The 15697-nt window shown below is 34.0% G+C and overlaps 1 protein-coding gene across 1 annotated transcript in view; it reads left to right on the plus strand.

Annotated features, from left to right (window-relative positions):
- MAGT1 (magnesium transporter 1) overlaps positions 1-14256 on the plus strand; it is a 70411-nt gene extending 56155 nt beyond the window's left edge. The window contains exons 8-10 of the mRNA XM_077145527.1: positions 2067-2141; positions 4274-4364; positions 13138-14256. Coding sequence (XP_077001642.1) covers positions 2067-2141; positions 4274-4364; positions 13138-13153 — 182 coding nt within the window. The 3' untranslated portion in view covers positions 13154-14256. The remainder of the gene's footprint in view (positions 1-2066; positions 2142-4273; positions 4365-13137) is intronic.
- The last annotated feature ends 1441 nt before the right edge of the window (positions 14257-15697 follow it).

Consider the following 15697-nt stretch of genomic DNA (forward strand, 5'->3'; position numbering starts at 1 on the left):
ACTGGAGATATGAATGAAGCTGATACAGATAGGGTTAAGGTAAATAAATAATACATGATAAACGATGATATGGTCTGTATTTTAAAACTTCAACTTCTGTGTGAGACCAAAGGAATAGATGTTTATTTGGTACAAAATTTTTATTATTGGTAGCACATTATCTGACTTAACTCGTATGGTCAGCTTACTTGAACACCATGAGTACGTGGAATCTTGAATAGGGAGTGAGATCTTGTTGGTTTGTGCAAGTTAGTGTGATGCTGATACATCCCAGAGTAATTTGGGCAGAGAATATAAAAGTATTTGCAAAGTCCCCTTGAGGGAGCTTGGGAAAAAGGAAGAAATATTCAACTTCCCCATCTGGGGAATTCCTGATTTTCCCACAAGCAGTAGGAACAACAAATTCATTAGGCTGAGCCCTCAATATTGGGGTTCTCCCCTATGAAATTTATTCCTGCAAAGGCGAAGCTAAGGCTCCTTTAATTATACCTAAGAGTCACCCCTGAGAACCTCTTTGGTTGCTCAGATGTGGCCTCTCTCTCTAAGCCACCTGGACAGGTGAACCTCACTGCCCTCCTCCCTATGTAGGACATGACTCCCAGGGATAAACTGGAACCTACCATCATGGGATTGAGAAAGCCTTCTTGACCAAAAGGGAGAAGAGAGAAATGAAACAAGATAAAGTTTCATTGGCTTAGAGATTTCAAACAGAGTCAAGAGGTTATCCTGGAGGTTATTCATATGCATTATGTAGATATCCCTTTTCAGTTTATGGTATATTAGAGTGCCTAGAGGGAAGTACCTGAAACTGATGAGTTGTGTTCTGGTAGCCTTGATTCTTGAAGAAGAGTATATAAAGATATAACTTTTACAGTGTCTGTGATTGTGAAAACCTTATGTCTGATGCTCTTTTTTTTTAATTTTTATTAATAAAACCAATCAACATACAATATGAACATTCTTTTTTCTTTTCCACCACATAGTTGTATATTCATCATCATGATCATTTCTTAGAACATTTGATGCTTCTTTTATCTAGGGTATGGAAAGATAAGTAAAAAATATGGATAAAAAATAAATAAATAATATAGGATAAGGGGTAAAATAAATCAGGAAGATGAAAATACTAGTGGTCAATGAAAGCAAGGGTTAAGGAGTATGGGATGTATGAGGTTTTTCTTATTTCTTTTTCTGGAGTGATGCAAATGTTCTAAAAAATGATCATGGTGATAAATACACAACTATGTGATGATATTTTGAGCCATGGATTGTACACCATATGGACTGTATGTGTGATATTTGTGAATAAAAATATTTTAAAAGATAATAAGGGGGATAATGGTTAAAAAATTGAGTAGATTGAAATACTTGTGGTCATTGAGAGGAAGGGTAAGTGGTATGGGATGTATGAGTTTTTCTTTTTTTATTTCTTTTTCTAAAGTGATGCAGATGTTCTAAAGATGATCATGGTGATGAATACACAACTATGTGATGATATTGTGAGCTATTGATTGTATACTTTGGATGGACTGTATAGTGCATGAAAATATCTCAGTAATAATATTTAAAGAACAAACGAACATAAAGTTCATTGTTGAAATTCTGGAGAAATTTTTTAGAAGGTGTTTTTCAAATAAAAATTAATTTCTAGTCTTTCAAATGGTACGTGTTTCAAATATTTCTTTTTGAAGGGTGGTTGAAGTGTTCAAAGTCCTATTTAATATTTTTAAATATGTATGGGATAGGGATAATAGTTGAGAAATGTACAGGTAGGTTATCAAAGTAAGTTTCAGGAAAGGCATTTTGTCTACAAATTATGAGTCATTTGTTTAAAAAATCATTTTTTATTTGTAAAATGAAATTATCCAACCTTAATATTTGTATTATGTCTTTGTGTTAAATAATTGTCATACTGTATGGGCACAAGATTACTTATTTTGATTATTTTTTAATTAAGAATTGATGGTTTAAATACTCATTTTAACTTTCTTTATGAGAGACTAGAGATATTAAGTTATTATCTCTTTTATGCCTTTGTGAATTTCTCCTTAACCAATTTTTCTAAGATGGTGGGGTGACCTTAGGGATGGTGCTTTTATGTGAAGCTGCTACCTCTGACATGGATATTGGAAAGCGAAAGAGTAAGTTACATCCTTTGCAAAAAGTGTAACAGTTTTGCCTTTAATGGGGAAAAAGAATGTCCTTTTGAATGGTCATTATAGAAAATGTGGAAGAAATGGGAATATAAAACATTGGGGTTGGGGGAAGATTCATCCATTTTTCCACCACTATAAAACTAATAATTTTATCATATATTTCCTTCGGCTTTTCAAAGCATTTAAATTTGAAGCTGTATGAATAAAATTTCCAATCTAGTACTTCCCTTTTTTAACTGGACTAGTTTCCTAAGTTAATAAATATTTTCCAATACATAATTTTTAATTGTACTCTAATTATAGTATAATTTACTTGACTGTTATAAATACTGTTATAGTGACTATCATGATGCATTAAGCTTCTTTCTCATTTCATATTATTTCTTTAAAAAAGATTATTGTAAATAGAATAAATGTGTGCTCCTGTATATGAGTGTTTTCAATTCTCTTGATTTTTTTAAACTGATGATGCCACGTTCTCCAAAAATTATAGCAATCTAGATTCCTACTGGTGGTATTTAAGAATGCTTGTTTCATTGTATTACATAATCTCGTGTGTGTGTGTCTTTGCTTGCTAAATAGATAAGGAAGAAATGTTATATTATTTTTTACTTCAATTATTACTGAGATTATTTTTTTTCCCTAAATATTTATTAACCATTCATGTTTTCTCTTCTGTCTATTGTCTTTTAGTCTTTTGCCATTTATCTGTTAAAGTCAGTCTTTTTCCTGTTGGTTTGCATGAACTATAAATGTCATCAAAATTAACCTACCTAAATAAAATCTAATATTTATTTTCTAGAACAAAGATGAAGATATTGGATTTCAAATTTGCGGGTTATCTATTTTGATGAATTGATGAATTTTTACTTGTTAAGAAAAAAAACAATGTGTAAATTTTTGGTTCAGTCAGTATATATCTTTTCATTACATGATTTTGTAAAAATTGCCTATTTCACTATTCAAAATTGGGAAAAGGTCATATAGGCACATTACTTGTATGAATTTAAACTGATAACATTAATTAAGAGCCTTGGAAATAATCACCATTTGATCATTTCTAAGATTTTAACCAGATGAAATAATCACAATTAATAACAACATTTATTTAGCACTTATTTATCAGGAAGTGCCTTAAGCACTTTTTGATATATGTAAAAAGTAGGTTACAAACATGTATGCAGAATAATGCTGTATATGTACATGTAAATATATGTTATATTGGGGGAAAAACTAACTTTTCAACACTGAGCATGTGTTAATACTCAGAAAATATTATTTTTAACATTTGTATTTTAGCAACTAATCATAAAGTTTGAAGATTAGTAAACAAAAAAATTGTTCCCTAAGTATAACAAAACTAAAAATTATTTTTAATGTCAGGCAGTAAATATGTTTCTCTAGAGCTTCCATTGCTATAACATACATGCTTCCCCACATCCCTGCCTCTATGGTCCTTAGCCAGTTTTAGTCCAGGGACTCAAAGTGTCTTGAGTCATGATACATACTTGAACACTTGGAGTTCAATATGTAGGATTAAAGTTAACTGCTATACTGAATCTGAGCATCTGGGATTAGTAGAGAGATTATGAATTCAGGGCTAGGATTCATATTTTTTTCCTCATGATTCAAACGAGGAACCCATGTTTAGTTAGTTCCTCATTCAAAGCAATATAGTTACCTGTGCATGAATAAAGTACTTTCAAAGAAGGCTGTCACAATGATGTTATCAGATGTCTTTAAGTCAGTGTTTATCAATAATAAGGCCACTTTTAAAGTTTTAAAAGAGGTTTATTAAGTTAGTGAGAATTTAGTGATTTTCTTTTCATTAATAAAATGTTTCTGACAATTCTTGAGTGTGGTGACCATAAAGGATTTCATGCAATTAAATTGCACAAGTATATAAATGGAACCATTATTATATTGTAATGGAACAAATTAAAGGTGAAGGCAGACTTCTGAAGGTTAAAGAATGGAGAAGAAGATTGTTGCATAGTTGAAATTTAACAATAATTCATATACTAATTTTTACTCTTGGAAGTATAGGGTAAGATTTGTGCCCTAATTATATAGTATGCATAATATGCTCATTTTACACTCCTTTTGTTTTTCTGCAGTAATGTGTGTAGCTGGTATTGGACTCGTTGTATTATTCTTCAGTTGGATGCTCTCTATTTTCAGATCTAAATATCATGGATACCCATATAGGTATGATTTCTTAATTATTATTTGTATAATGATTACCTATACTTGTAATGATTAGAATTGATGTTGCTTCATAACATTTTCTTGTATATATATATTTTTTGCTCTTCTTGCAAGCTGTTCTAGCTTCTAGAGCAAAGGGATATGCTTTAATTTGGATATGTTACACATAAAAATTAATTCAAGATAATTATGGTATATATGACTTATCAGGAAGACTCTCAGTATTATTCTGACATCACCTAATTTAACCTAGAAATCTATACCAACACATAATGATTGTAACATTTTACATCATATTTTCTCTCATGGTTCCTTATCTGTATACTATACTTCCTCCTGAGGAAGTATTCTACTCCTCAGGGTTGTTTAGATGGCATAAACAGAACATTTGAACAGAATTTAGTTTGTAGAGAGTATATAAGAAAAAGTGTTTAAAGAGATATAGTTTGCTTGAAATGTTTAATAAATTAAATGAGTTTAATAAAACTCAGGGAAAATTATTCTCCTAGTACAGCTTCTGGATTTTACCTTACTAATAGCCAAAAGAAATGTACCTGCATAATAAGGAATGTTCTTAGTTTTCTATCTGAGTGTCAGTTAATACAATTCTTATTTTTAGTACATCCCTATACTGTTGTATCATAGACTGTGAACACTGAAGTTAAAATATATCACCTAGTATTTTTGAGGCATAAATTCTTTCTTCATATTATTTTTAATGGAAATTATTAGTAATTTTGAATAACTTCCTAGTTGATTAATTTTATTGTGACCTCTTGATCAAAGAACAACATAAATTAATCTTTTTCACTTTTCTTTTTTATTTTTTTGTCAACTTATGTAGTTTTAAGACAGTTGCCACCTAGAACTTAGACTGCTTTACCTTTAATATTCCAACTTTTTGCTTTTCTTCTTCTGTGTATATGCATGTTTAAATAATTTGTCATCTAGAAGAAGACCTAACAATCATAAATATTTATGCAGTGAGCCAAAGTGCTCCAAAATACATGAGGCAAACACTGAAAACAGAGATAGACACATCTACAATAATGGTTGGAGACTTCAATACCCCATTCTCATCAGTGGACAGAACATCTAGACAGAGGATCAAAAAGAAACAGAATTTGAATAGCATAGTAAACGAACTATATTTAACAGACATTTATAGAACATTACACACCACAATAGAAGGATAGACCTTTTTCTCAAGTGATCATGAATCATTCTGAAGGACAGACCATATGCTGGGTCACAAAGCAAGTTTCAATAAATTTAAAAAGACTAAAATCATACAAAACACTTTCTCAGATCATAAAGGAATGAAGTTGGAAATGAATAATAGGCAGAGGGCGAGAAAATTCACAAATACATGGAGGTTCAACCACTCTTAAACAACCAGTGGGTTAAGGAAGAAATTACAAGAGAAATCAGTAAATGTCTCGAGACAAATGAAAATGAAAACACAACATATCAAAATTTATGGGATGCAGCAAAGGCAGTGCAAAGAGGGAAATTTATTGCCCTAAATGCATATATCAAAAAAGAAGAAAGAGCAAAACTCGAGGAATTAACTGTCCACTTGGAAGAACTAGAGAAAGAACAGCAAACTAACCCCAAAGCAAGCAAAAGGAAAGAAATAACGAAAATTAGAGCAGAAGTAAATGAAAGTGAGAACCTGGAAACAATCGAGAAAAATCAGCAAAACCAGAAGTTGTTTCTATGAGAAAATCAATAAGATGATGGACCCTTAGCAAGGTTGACAAAAAGAAGAAGAGAGAGGATGCAAATAAATAAAATCAGAAATGGAAGAGGGGACATAACCACTGACCCTGCAGAAATAAAGGAAGTAATGAGAGGATACTGTGGACAACTTTATGCTAATAAACTAGACAATGTAGATGAAATGGACAACTTCCTAGAAAGGCATGAACAACCAACATTGACTGAGAAGAAATAGATGACCTGAACAAACCAATCACAAGTAAAGAAATTGAATTAGTCATTAAGAAGTTCCCCAAAAAGAAAAGTCCAGGACCAGATGATGGCTTCACCTGTGAATTCCACCAAACATTCAAGAAGGAATTAGTACCAATTCTGCTCAAATTCTTCAAAAACATTGAAGAGGAGGGAAGACTACCTAACTCATTCTGTTAACTATTCTAGTTTGCTAGCTGCTGGAATGCAACACGCCAGAGATGGGTTGGTATTTAATAAAAGGGTATTTATTTCTTTTAAAATGTGTAGTTCTTCAGAGGAAAGGCAGCTAACTTTCAACTGAGTTTCTTTCTTAAGCAGGAAGGAACAGGGTGATCGCTGGTGGCCTTCTCTCCAGGCCTCTGGATTCCAAGAACTTTCCCTGGGGTGATTATTTTCTGCATCTCCAAAGGCCTGGGCTGAGATGCGAGTGCTGAGATTAGATATGCTGAGCTGCTTGGGCTCTGCTACATTGAGCTCTCTCATTTACCTTCCAGCTAATTAAATCAAACGTCATTCATTACAGCAGGCACGCCTGCTAGCCAATTGCAGATGTAATCAGCAACAGATGAGGTTCACATGCCATTGGCTCCTGTCCACAGCAATAGAACTAGGCACCTTCACCTGGCCAAGTTGACACCTGAACCTAACTACCACAGAAGCCAAAGTCACCCTCATAGCAAACCCAGACAAAGATATTACAAGAAAAGAAAATTACAGACCAAGCTCTCTAATGGATATAGATGCAAAAATCCTCAACAAAATTCTTGTAGATCAAATCCAGCAACACATTAAAAGAATTATATACCATGACCAAGTAGGATTCATCCCAGGTATGCAAGGATGGTTCAACATAAGAAACTCAATTGATGTAATACACCATATCAACAAATGAAAGCAGAAAAGCCACAGGATCATCTTGATTGATGCAGAACAGGCATTTGACAAAATTCAGCATCCTTTCTTGTTGAAACACTTCAAATGATAGGACTAGAAGGGAACTTCCTCAACATGATAAAAGGAATATATGAAAAACCCACAGCTAACATCATCCTCAGTGGGGAAAAACTGAAAACTTTACCCCTAAAATCAGGAACAAGACAAGGATGTCCACTATCACCATTGTTATTCAGCATTGGAAGTTCTAGCCAGAGCAATTAGACAAGAAAAAGAAAAAATAGAAGGCTTCAAAATTGGAAAGGAAGAAGTAGAACTCTCACTGTTTGCAGATGATATGATACCATATGCTGAAAACCCCAAAAAAATCCACAGCAAAACTACTAGAGCTAATAAATGAGTACAGCAAAGTGGCAGGTTACAAGATCAACACTCAAAAATCTGTAGTGTTTCTGTACACTAGTAATGAGCAATCTGAGGGGGAATTCAAGAAAAAATTCCATTTACAGTTGCAACCAAAAGAATAAAATATTTAGGAATAAATTTAACTAAGGATACAAAAGACCTATACAAAGAAAACTACAAGAAATTCCTAAAAAAAATCACAGAAGACCTAAATAAATGGAAGGGCATACCATGTTCATGGATTGGGAAATTAAATATAGTTATGATGTCAATTCTACTTAAATTGATTTATGGATTCAATGCAATACCAATTAAAATCCCAAAAACTTACTTTTCAGAAATAGAAAAATGAAAAACAAAATTTATCTGGAAGGGCAGGGTGCACCGAATAGCCAAAAATATCCTGAGAAAGAAAAATGAAGTAGATCTCACACTACCTGACTTTAAGGCATATTATGAAGCTACAGTGCTCAAAACAGCGTGGTACTGGCATAAAGACAGATATACTGACCAATGGAATCTAATAGAGTGTTCAGATATAGACCCTCTCATGTATGGACAGTTGATCTTTGATAAGGCAGCCAAGCCAACTCACCTGGGACAGCACAGTCTATTCAACAAATTATGCCTAGAGAACTGGAGAGCCACATACAAAAGAATGAAAGAGGATCCATATCTCACACCCTATACAAAAATTAAGTCAAAAGGATCTAAGACCTAAAACTTTTAGGAGAAAATGTAGGGAAGTATCTTATAAATCTTATAATAGGAAGTGGTTTCCTAGATCTTACATCTGAAGCATGAGCATTGAAGAAAGAAAGAAAGAAATGGGAGCTCCTCAAAATTAAACACTTTTGTGCATCAAAGAACTTAGTCAAGAATGTAAAAAGATAGCCTACACAATGGGGGACAATATTTGGAAGCGATATATCAGATAAAGGTCTAGTATCCAGATTATATAAAGAGATTGTTCAACTCAACAACAAAAAGACAGCAAACCCAATTAGAAGATGGGCAAAAGACATGAACAGATGCTTCTCAGAAGAGGAAATACAAATGGCTAAAAGGCACATGAAAAGATGCTCACCTTCCCAGGCTATTAGGGAAATGTATATCAAAACCACAATGAGATATCATTTCACACCCACCAGAATGGCCATTATCAATAAAACAGAAAACAACAAGTGCTGGAGAGGATGTGGAGAAAGAGGCACACTTATCCACTGTTAGTGGAAATTTCGAATGGTACAACTGCTGTGGAAGGCAGTTTGGCGGTTCCTCAGAAAGCTAAGTATAGAATTGCCGTATGGCCCAGCAATACCATTTCTAGGTATCTACTCAGAGGACATGAGGGCAAGGACACAAATGGACATTTGCACACCAACGTTTATAGCAGCATTATTTACAATTGCCAAGAGATGGAAACGGCCCAATGTCCATCAATAGACGAGTGGCTAAACAAGCTGTGGTATTATACATATGATGGAATATTATGCAGCTGTAAGACAGAATAAAGTTATGAAGTATGTAACAACATGGATGGACCTTAAGGACATTATGCTGAATAAAATTAGCCAGAAACAAAAGGACAAGTACTGTAATGTCTCACTGATAAGAACTAACGTTAGTGAATGGACTTGGAGAATTTCAGTTAAGAGCAGAGACCATCAAGAGATAGAAATAGGGTAGATATTGGGTAATTGGAGCTGAAGGGATACAGATTGTGCAACAGGACTGATTGTAAAAATTCAGAAACAGATAGCACAATACTACCTAACTGTAATACCATAATGTTAGTACACTGAATGAAGCTGAATGTGAGAATGATAGAGGAAGGAGGTCTGGGGACAAAAATGAAATCAGAAGGAAAGATAGATGTACTAGTTTGCTAGCTGCTGGAATGCAATATACCAGAAACAGAATGGCTTTTAAAAAGGGGAATTTAATAAGTTGCAAGTTTACAGTTCTAAGGCTGAGATAATGTCCCAATTAAAACAAGTCTATAGAAATGGCCAATTTAAGGCATCCAGGGAAAGATACCTTGGTTCAAGAAGGCCAGTGAAGTTCAACATTTCTCTGTCAGCTGGAAGGGCATGTGGCGAACATGGCAGCATCTGCTGGCTTTCTCATGGCTCTAACAAAAGGGACATTCTCCAAAATGTTTCCCCTTTTAAAGGATTCTGGTAAGCAACTCCACCTTCAGTGGGTGGAGACACACCTCCATGGAAATCATCTAATCAAAAGTTACCACCCACAACTGGGTGGGTCATGTCTTCATGGAAACAATCAAAATGCTCCCGCCCAGCAATACAGAATGAGGATTAAAGGGCATGGCTTTTCTGGGGTCCACCATAGATTCAGACTGGCACAATAGGTGATAAAGACTGAGATGGTATAAACTAGGAATGCCTAGAGTGTATAATGATAGTGACTGCATGTACAAATTTTAAAATGTTTTTGCATGAGTAAGAACAAAGGAATGTCAGTCCTGCAGATTGTTGAAAATAGATGGTAATTCATATTTTAAAACTTTAACTTATGTGTAAGACTAAAGCAAAAAGTGGTACAAAATTTATATTTTGACTAGTGCATTTCCTAATATAACTTATATAGACAGTTTAATTGAACACCATAAGTACATGGAACCTTGAGTAGGACGTGAGATCTTGTAGGATTATCCAGAGTGATGTCCCGATAAATCCCAGAGTGATTTGAACAGTAAATAAAAAAGTATTTGCAATGCCCCCTTGGGTGAATGGCGAGAAAGGGGGAAAATTCAACTTTCCAATGTTGAAGAATTCCTGATATTTTCATAAGCATTGGGGACAACCAGAACAGTAGGCCAAGCCCTCAATCTTGGTGTTTATTCGTATGAAACTTATCCCCGCAAAGGATAGGCTAAGCCTACTTATAATTAGGCCTAAGAGTCGCCCTCAGAGAACCTCTTTTGTTGCTCGATGTGGCCTCTCTCTCTCAGCTACCACAGCAAGCAAACTCACTGCCCTCCTCCTCTCTACATGAGACATGACTCCCAGGGTTGTAAACCTTCCTGGCAATATGGAACAGAAATCCTAGAATGAGCTGGAACTCAGCATCAAGGAATTGAGAAAACCTTCTTAACCAAAAGGTCTAAGAGAGAAATGAGACAAAATAAAGTGTCAATGGCTGAGAGATTTCAAAGTCTAGAGGTTATCCTGGAGGTTATTCTTACACATTATATAGATGTCACCTTTTAGGTTAAGGTATAATGGAGAAGCTGGAGGGAACTGCTTGAAAATGTAGAACTGTGCTCCAGTAGCCATGTTTCTTGAAGATGATTGTATAATGATATAGCTTTTGCAGTGTGACTGTGTGATTGTGAAAACCTTGTATCTGGTACTCTTTTTATCTACCTTATGGACAGATGAGTAAAACATATGGATTAAAAATAAATAATAGGGGGTACAAATGTTAAAATAAATTTAGTAGATTGAAATGCTAGTGATCAATGAAAGGGAGCGGTAAGGTGTGTGGTATGTATGAATTTTTTTCTTTTTATATCTTTTTCTGAATTGATGCAAATGTTCTAAGAAATTATGATGATGAATTTACAACTATGTGATGATATTGTAAGTTATTGATTATGTATCAAGAATGGAATGATCAAATGGTAAGAATGTTCATGTTTGTATGTTGTTATGTTTAAAAAATAAATAAAACGGAGAAAAATGGAATACAGGTATAGAATGCAAAAAAAGTAGAAGTCCCCTGAAGGGGTGGAGAAAGGCTATGGAACTATTAAACGTTACCATCAGGGAATCCCTTGATACTGTGTCAAACCTTAGGGATACCTAAATCAATAGGCCATGCCCTCGATCATGAGGCTTACTCTTGTGAAGCTTATGTAGGTAGCGGAGAAGCTTAGACTACCTATAGGCATGCCTAAGAGTTACTTCTGGAGGACCTCTGTTGTTGCTCAGATGTGGCTTCAGTTTCTCTAAGCCCAACTCTGCAACTGAAATCATTGCCCTCCCCCCTACGTGGGACATGACATCAAGGGATGAAATTCTCCCTGGCGACGTGGGAGAGGACTCCCAAGGATGAATCCAGACCTGGCACCGTGAGATCAACAATTACATCCTGACCAAAAGGGGGGAAAGATGTGTAATTAATAAAGTATCAGTGGCAGAGAGAGTTCAAATAGAATTGAGAGCCTACTCTGGAGGTTGCTCTTATGCAAGCTTCAGGTAGATCTTACTATCTGTCATAACCTGCAAATCCCCAACCAGGACCATTCCAGCCAATCCTAAAGGACACCTAGGGCAATATGTAAGATTCCACAAGAGTTCCAGGCACTAGGATAACGTTCCAGAAATCTACAACTTCCAGATGGGTCCTTGGTCCAGATAAGTCTTGAAACCTAGCCCAGCCTCTCCAGAACATCAGATAGTTCCATCTCCCTACCCCGTATTAGTGACAAACCCTCCCAATTTCAAAAATTTAGAATTGCCGTAGCCCAAATACCCCTAAAGAGATGTATGAAAAGATCAAAGGTTCTGGTGGAATTATACATAGAATATAGGACTTAACAAATGAATATGAATGCTTAGTCATTAAATTGATATCTCTTTTAGTCTACAGTATTTTAGAGCACCTAGAAGTAAAATCCTAAAACTTTGAAATTGTAACCCATGTCAAAGTCTGAAATATGTTCTACAACTAATTGTGGTGCTGTGTTTTGAAATTTATAGATTTTTTGTGTATATGTTATTGTTCACCAAAAAAGAAGGAAAAAGAAGTTGATTTTGATAATACAAGAAGTATTTATGCCCTCTAGCCTCCTATATTCTGGAGCAGCTAGAAGGAAAAATGTAAGAGGATCATATGGTATCCCATAACAGGCTCTGGGATCTATCCTATAACCACTTTTTGTTTGTTTGTTTGTGTGTTTGTTTTAATTTTTTAATTTTTAAAAAATCTATAACAACAAACAGACACAAATATTCTTAACTTATGATCATTCCGTTCTACATATATACAGTAATTCACAATATCGTCACATAGTTGCATATTCATCATCATGATCATTTCTTAGAACATTTGCATCAATTCAGAAAAACAAATAAAAAGACAACAGAAAAAAATTCATACATACCATACCCCTTACCCCTCCTTTTCATTGATAACTAGCATTTCCATCTAAATAAATTTATTTTAACATTTGTTCCCCCTATTATTCCTATAACCACTTTTTGAAGAGTGCTTTGAAAACTATTGCTTTTTTCTTTGTTTTGTATATGTGTTATACTACTCAAAAAGTTGAAAAAAATGATCATGGTAAAGAATACACAACTATGTGATAATACTTTGAGCCACTGATTGTATAAGTGTGGATATTTCTAGATGAAGATATTTTTTTTAAAAAAAGATAAAAACAAAAAGATAAACTATATATTTTAGAAATAAAGTCTACGTTTTTGTTAGAGACTAACAGACTGTTGTATATTTTTTATTTCAGCTTTCTGATGAGTTAAAGAAGCTCTCTGAGATATGTAGACACTGGATTAGTGGAAATTGAAAATCAGAAAACATGCGTATTTGAAAAGAATGCAAGTTGTGTATTTTATATTACCTCTTTTTTTTCCAAGTGATTTAAATAGTTAATCATTTAACCAAAGAAGGTTTATAGTGCCTTAACAAGCAGTTTCCTGTCAAAATCATGAAGCATTTGGATAAGATTCTCCTTTTCATTACTTTTCCCTCTCAGAGAACTTTATGGACCATGTAATTTAGTAGAATTCAGTATATTAGAAATATTTTTTAATTGCTACTTCATTTAATTTGGACAAGGCTCAAAATGGTTTTAGTTAACTTTTGGCCATCTAATTTCATACTGTCTTATCCAAAGGTGGAGAAAGAATCCTGAACAAGTGTTCCCCCATATCTATTTCAGATAACTGCATCAGTAATACATTCTTAGTTCTTCCATCTTTGCATGGATATGTATACTTTGCATGAATTTCCTTTTAGGCAGAGAAACCCTAAGGGTTATATGGTCTCCTTAAAGTAGAAGGCCATTTTCAGAGTATACGTCTAGCCTTTAGGAAGAAGGCTAGCCAATCCTCTTCCTCCTTGGTCTTTCCTACAAAATACAATGCTTTCTATGTTTCTTGGTAGTTGTAGACATTAAAAATATCTTAATACAGAATTATGACTTCTGCATCAATGTGATGGTAAATACCTTGTACTTGGAAAGATTTCAGATTCATTCCATCTCCTAATACTCTTTTATTTAAAATGGTCCATCTCTAATAAAAATATAGTTTAGGGATAAATCAGTGTAACTTAAAAATGGTCTAAAGTGTTTCTGCTAGAGATTCACTTATTTCATTGGTACTTAAGTGAATAATAGGCTTCACAGTTGATTCTATATTACTTTTACAATATATTTCATTAACCTTGATGCTTAAAAAGAGGACCTAGAGTAGAAAAAGAAAATTATGAAATATTGAGTTGTTACTTGTGTATAGAAATTAAATGTTTTCTTGAAAGCTGTTCTGATTTGGCTATTTTAGCCTTTTTTTCTCTCCCTGTAAGTGGCAAAACAAAGTAAAAATTTGAAGGAGTTTTGTTTGAATTTTATCGTTTTCATCAATGGAGATAACTACATGTGCTAACCAAATATCTGTGAAGTATATAAATTGATGGTTATCATTAGCTATAACTGTAACCTCCCTCGTAGTTATTAAAAGTAACCTGAAATGCCACTATAATGGAAGTATGCAAATTGTGATTGTGATTGTGAAATTTTTAAAAAGTTTTTAGAAGTATCATATTTTTTTAAACTACTGTGACTTCTTATTCCGATTACCACCTAATAATATTCCCGTGTGGTGTAGAAGTTTACAGAAGAAAGTGGATATAATTGCCTCAGAAGAAATGTTTTATGTGGGTTTTGGATTTTAGGTTTCTGTTAGTAGATTTGGTGGGTGTTATTTGGAGCCACTCTTTTGTTAATTGCTCCCTCTAAATTGTGTGATTTTGGATCCCTGTTTCTTGTATTTGTCTTAGGCCAAAGTAATTTATGCTATGATTCTTATAGTTGATTCTTGTGTAAAAATGCCCGCATTTTGACAAACCGACCAGGGGAATACTACTGCCATTTAATCTGTATAGCTCCAGATAATTAGTCCTGAGCATTGAAAGAATGAAAGTTCTTGAAATTTGTTTTGTCTCCCTTACTTTAAGAGCACATTGTTCTTCTATAAGGAGAAAAGTAGTATTCTGACTAAAATCTGTGGAAAGCAGATTTGCTACACTTAAAATAGTATTACTTTTATGGATATTTTGAAATTGGCTTTCATCTGAAGTGCCTTAAGTAGACTCTTAATTTACTTTCCTAGTAGTGGTTTAAACATCACTTGTCATGCATTTTAAAAATATTACTCAAAATGATACATTGTAGTGGCAGAAATAATCAACTGTCTGGCTGTTTGCTTTTTGACTATTTCAATAAAGTTTTATAATCTAAATTCTGAGTCTTCAATTAGCGTTTAAAGAAAGGTAAGTTTAAAACACTAAACTAGGATTTAAAGTTAGGATATTCCCTTTTGAAAATATAATTAAATTTCTTATTGTCCTAATGACAGAGTTTGATAGGCCAACTTCCTTAAATATTCCTAGATTGAGATAGATTCTTCCATGACTCAATACATGGTCCATCATTAAAGTTTTCATCCATTAGATTAGTCAGAACAGCCAGGATAAGTGAATAAATGACTGTTTTCAGTGGTTTATCTCACTCAGAAAACACTTGTCAACTAGGTAATTCTTTTTTTGGTAAGAAGTAATTGATTTGAAACAATTACCCATATCATCAAGTTATATAAGATTGAACAGCAGTGTATTTGCAAATATGGAGTAAAAACATTAGACCAGGAGTAAAGAGTTCTGACTTTGAATCCTTGTTCTGGTACGGCGCGGCTGTGTGACTGTGGACAAATCACTTGAACCTCTTTGGACCCCTTTCCGTATTTGTAAGGCAAGCACACTGGACTGAACTACCTCAATGTTCCTTC

The sequence above is a fragment of the Tamandua tetradactyla genome, chromosome X, assembly GCF_023851605.1.
Source record: "Tamandua tetradactyla isolate mTamTet1 chromosome X, mTamTet1.pri, whole genome shotgun sequence".
NCBI lineage: Eukaryota > Metazoa > Chordata > Mammalia > Pilosa > Myrmecophagidae > Tamandua > Tamandua tetradactyla.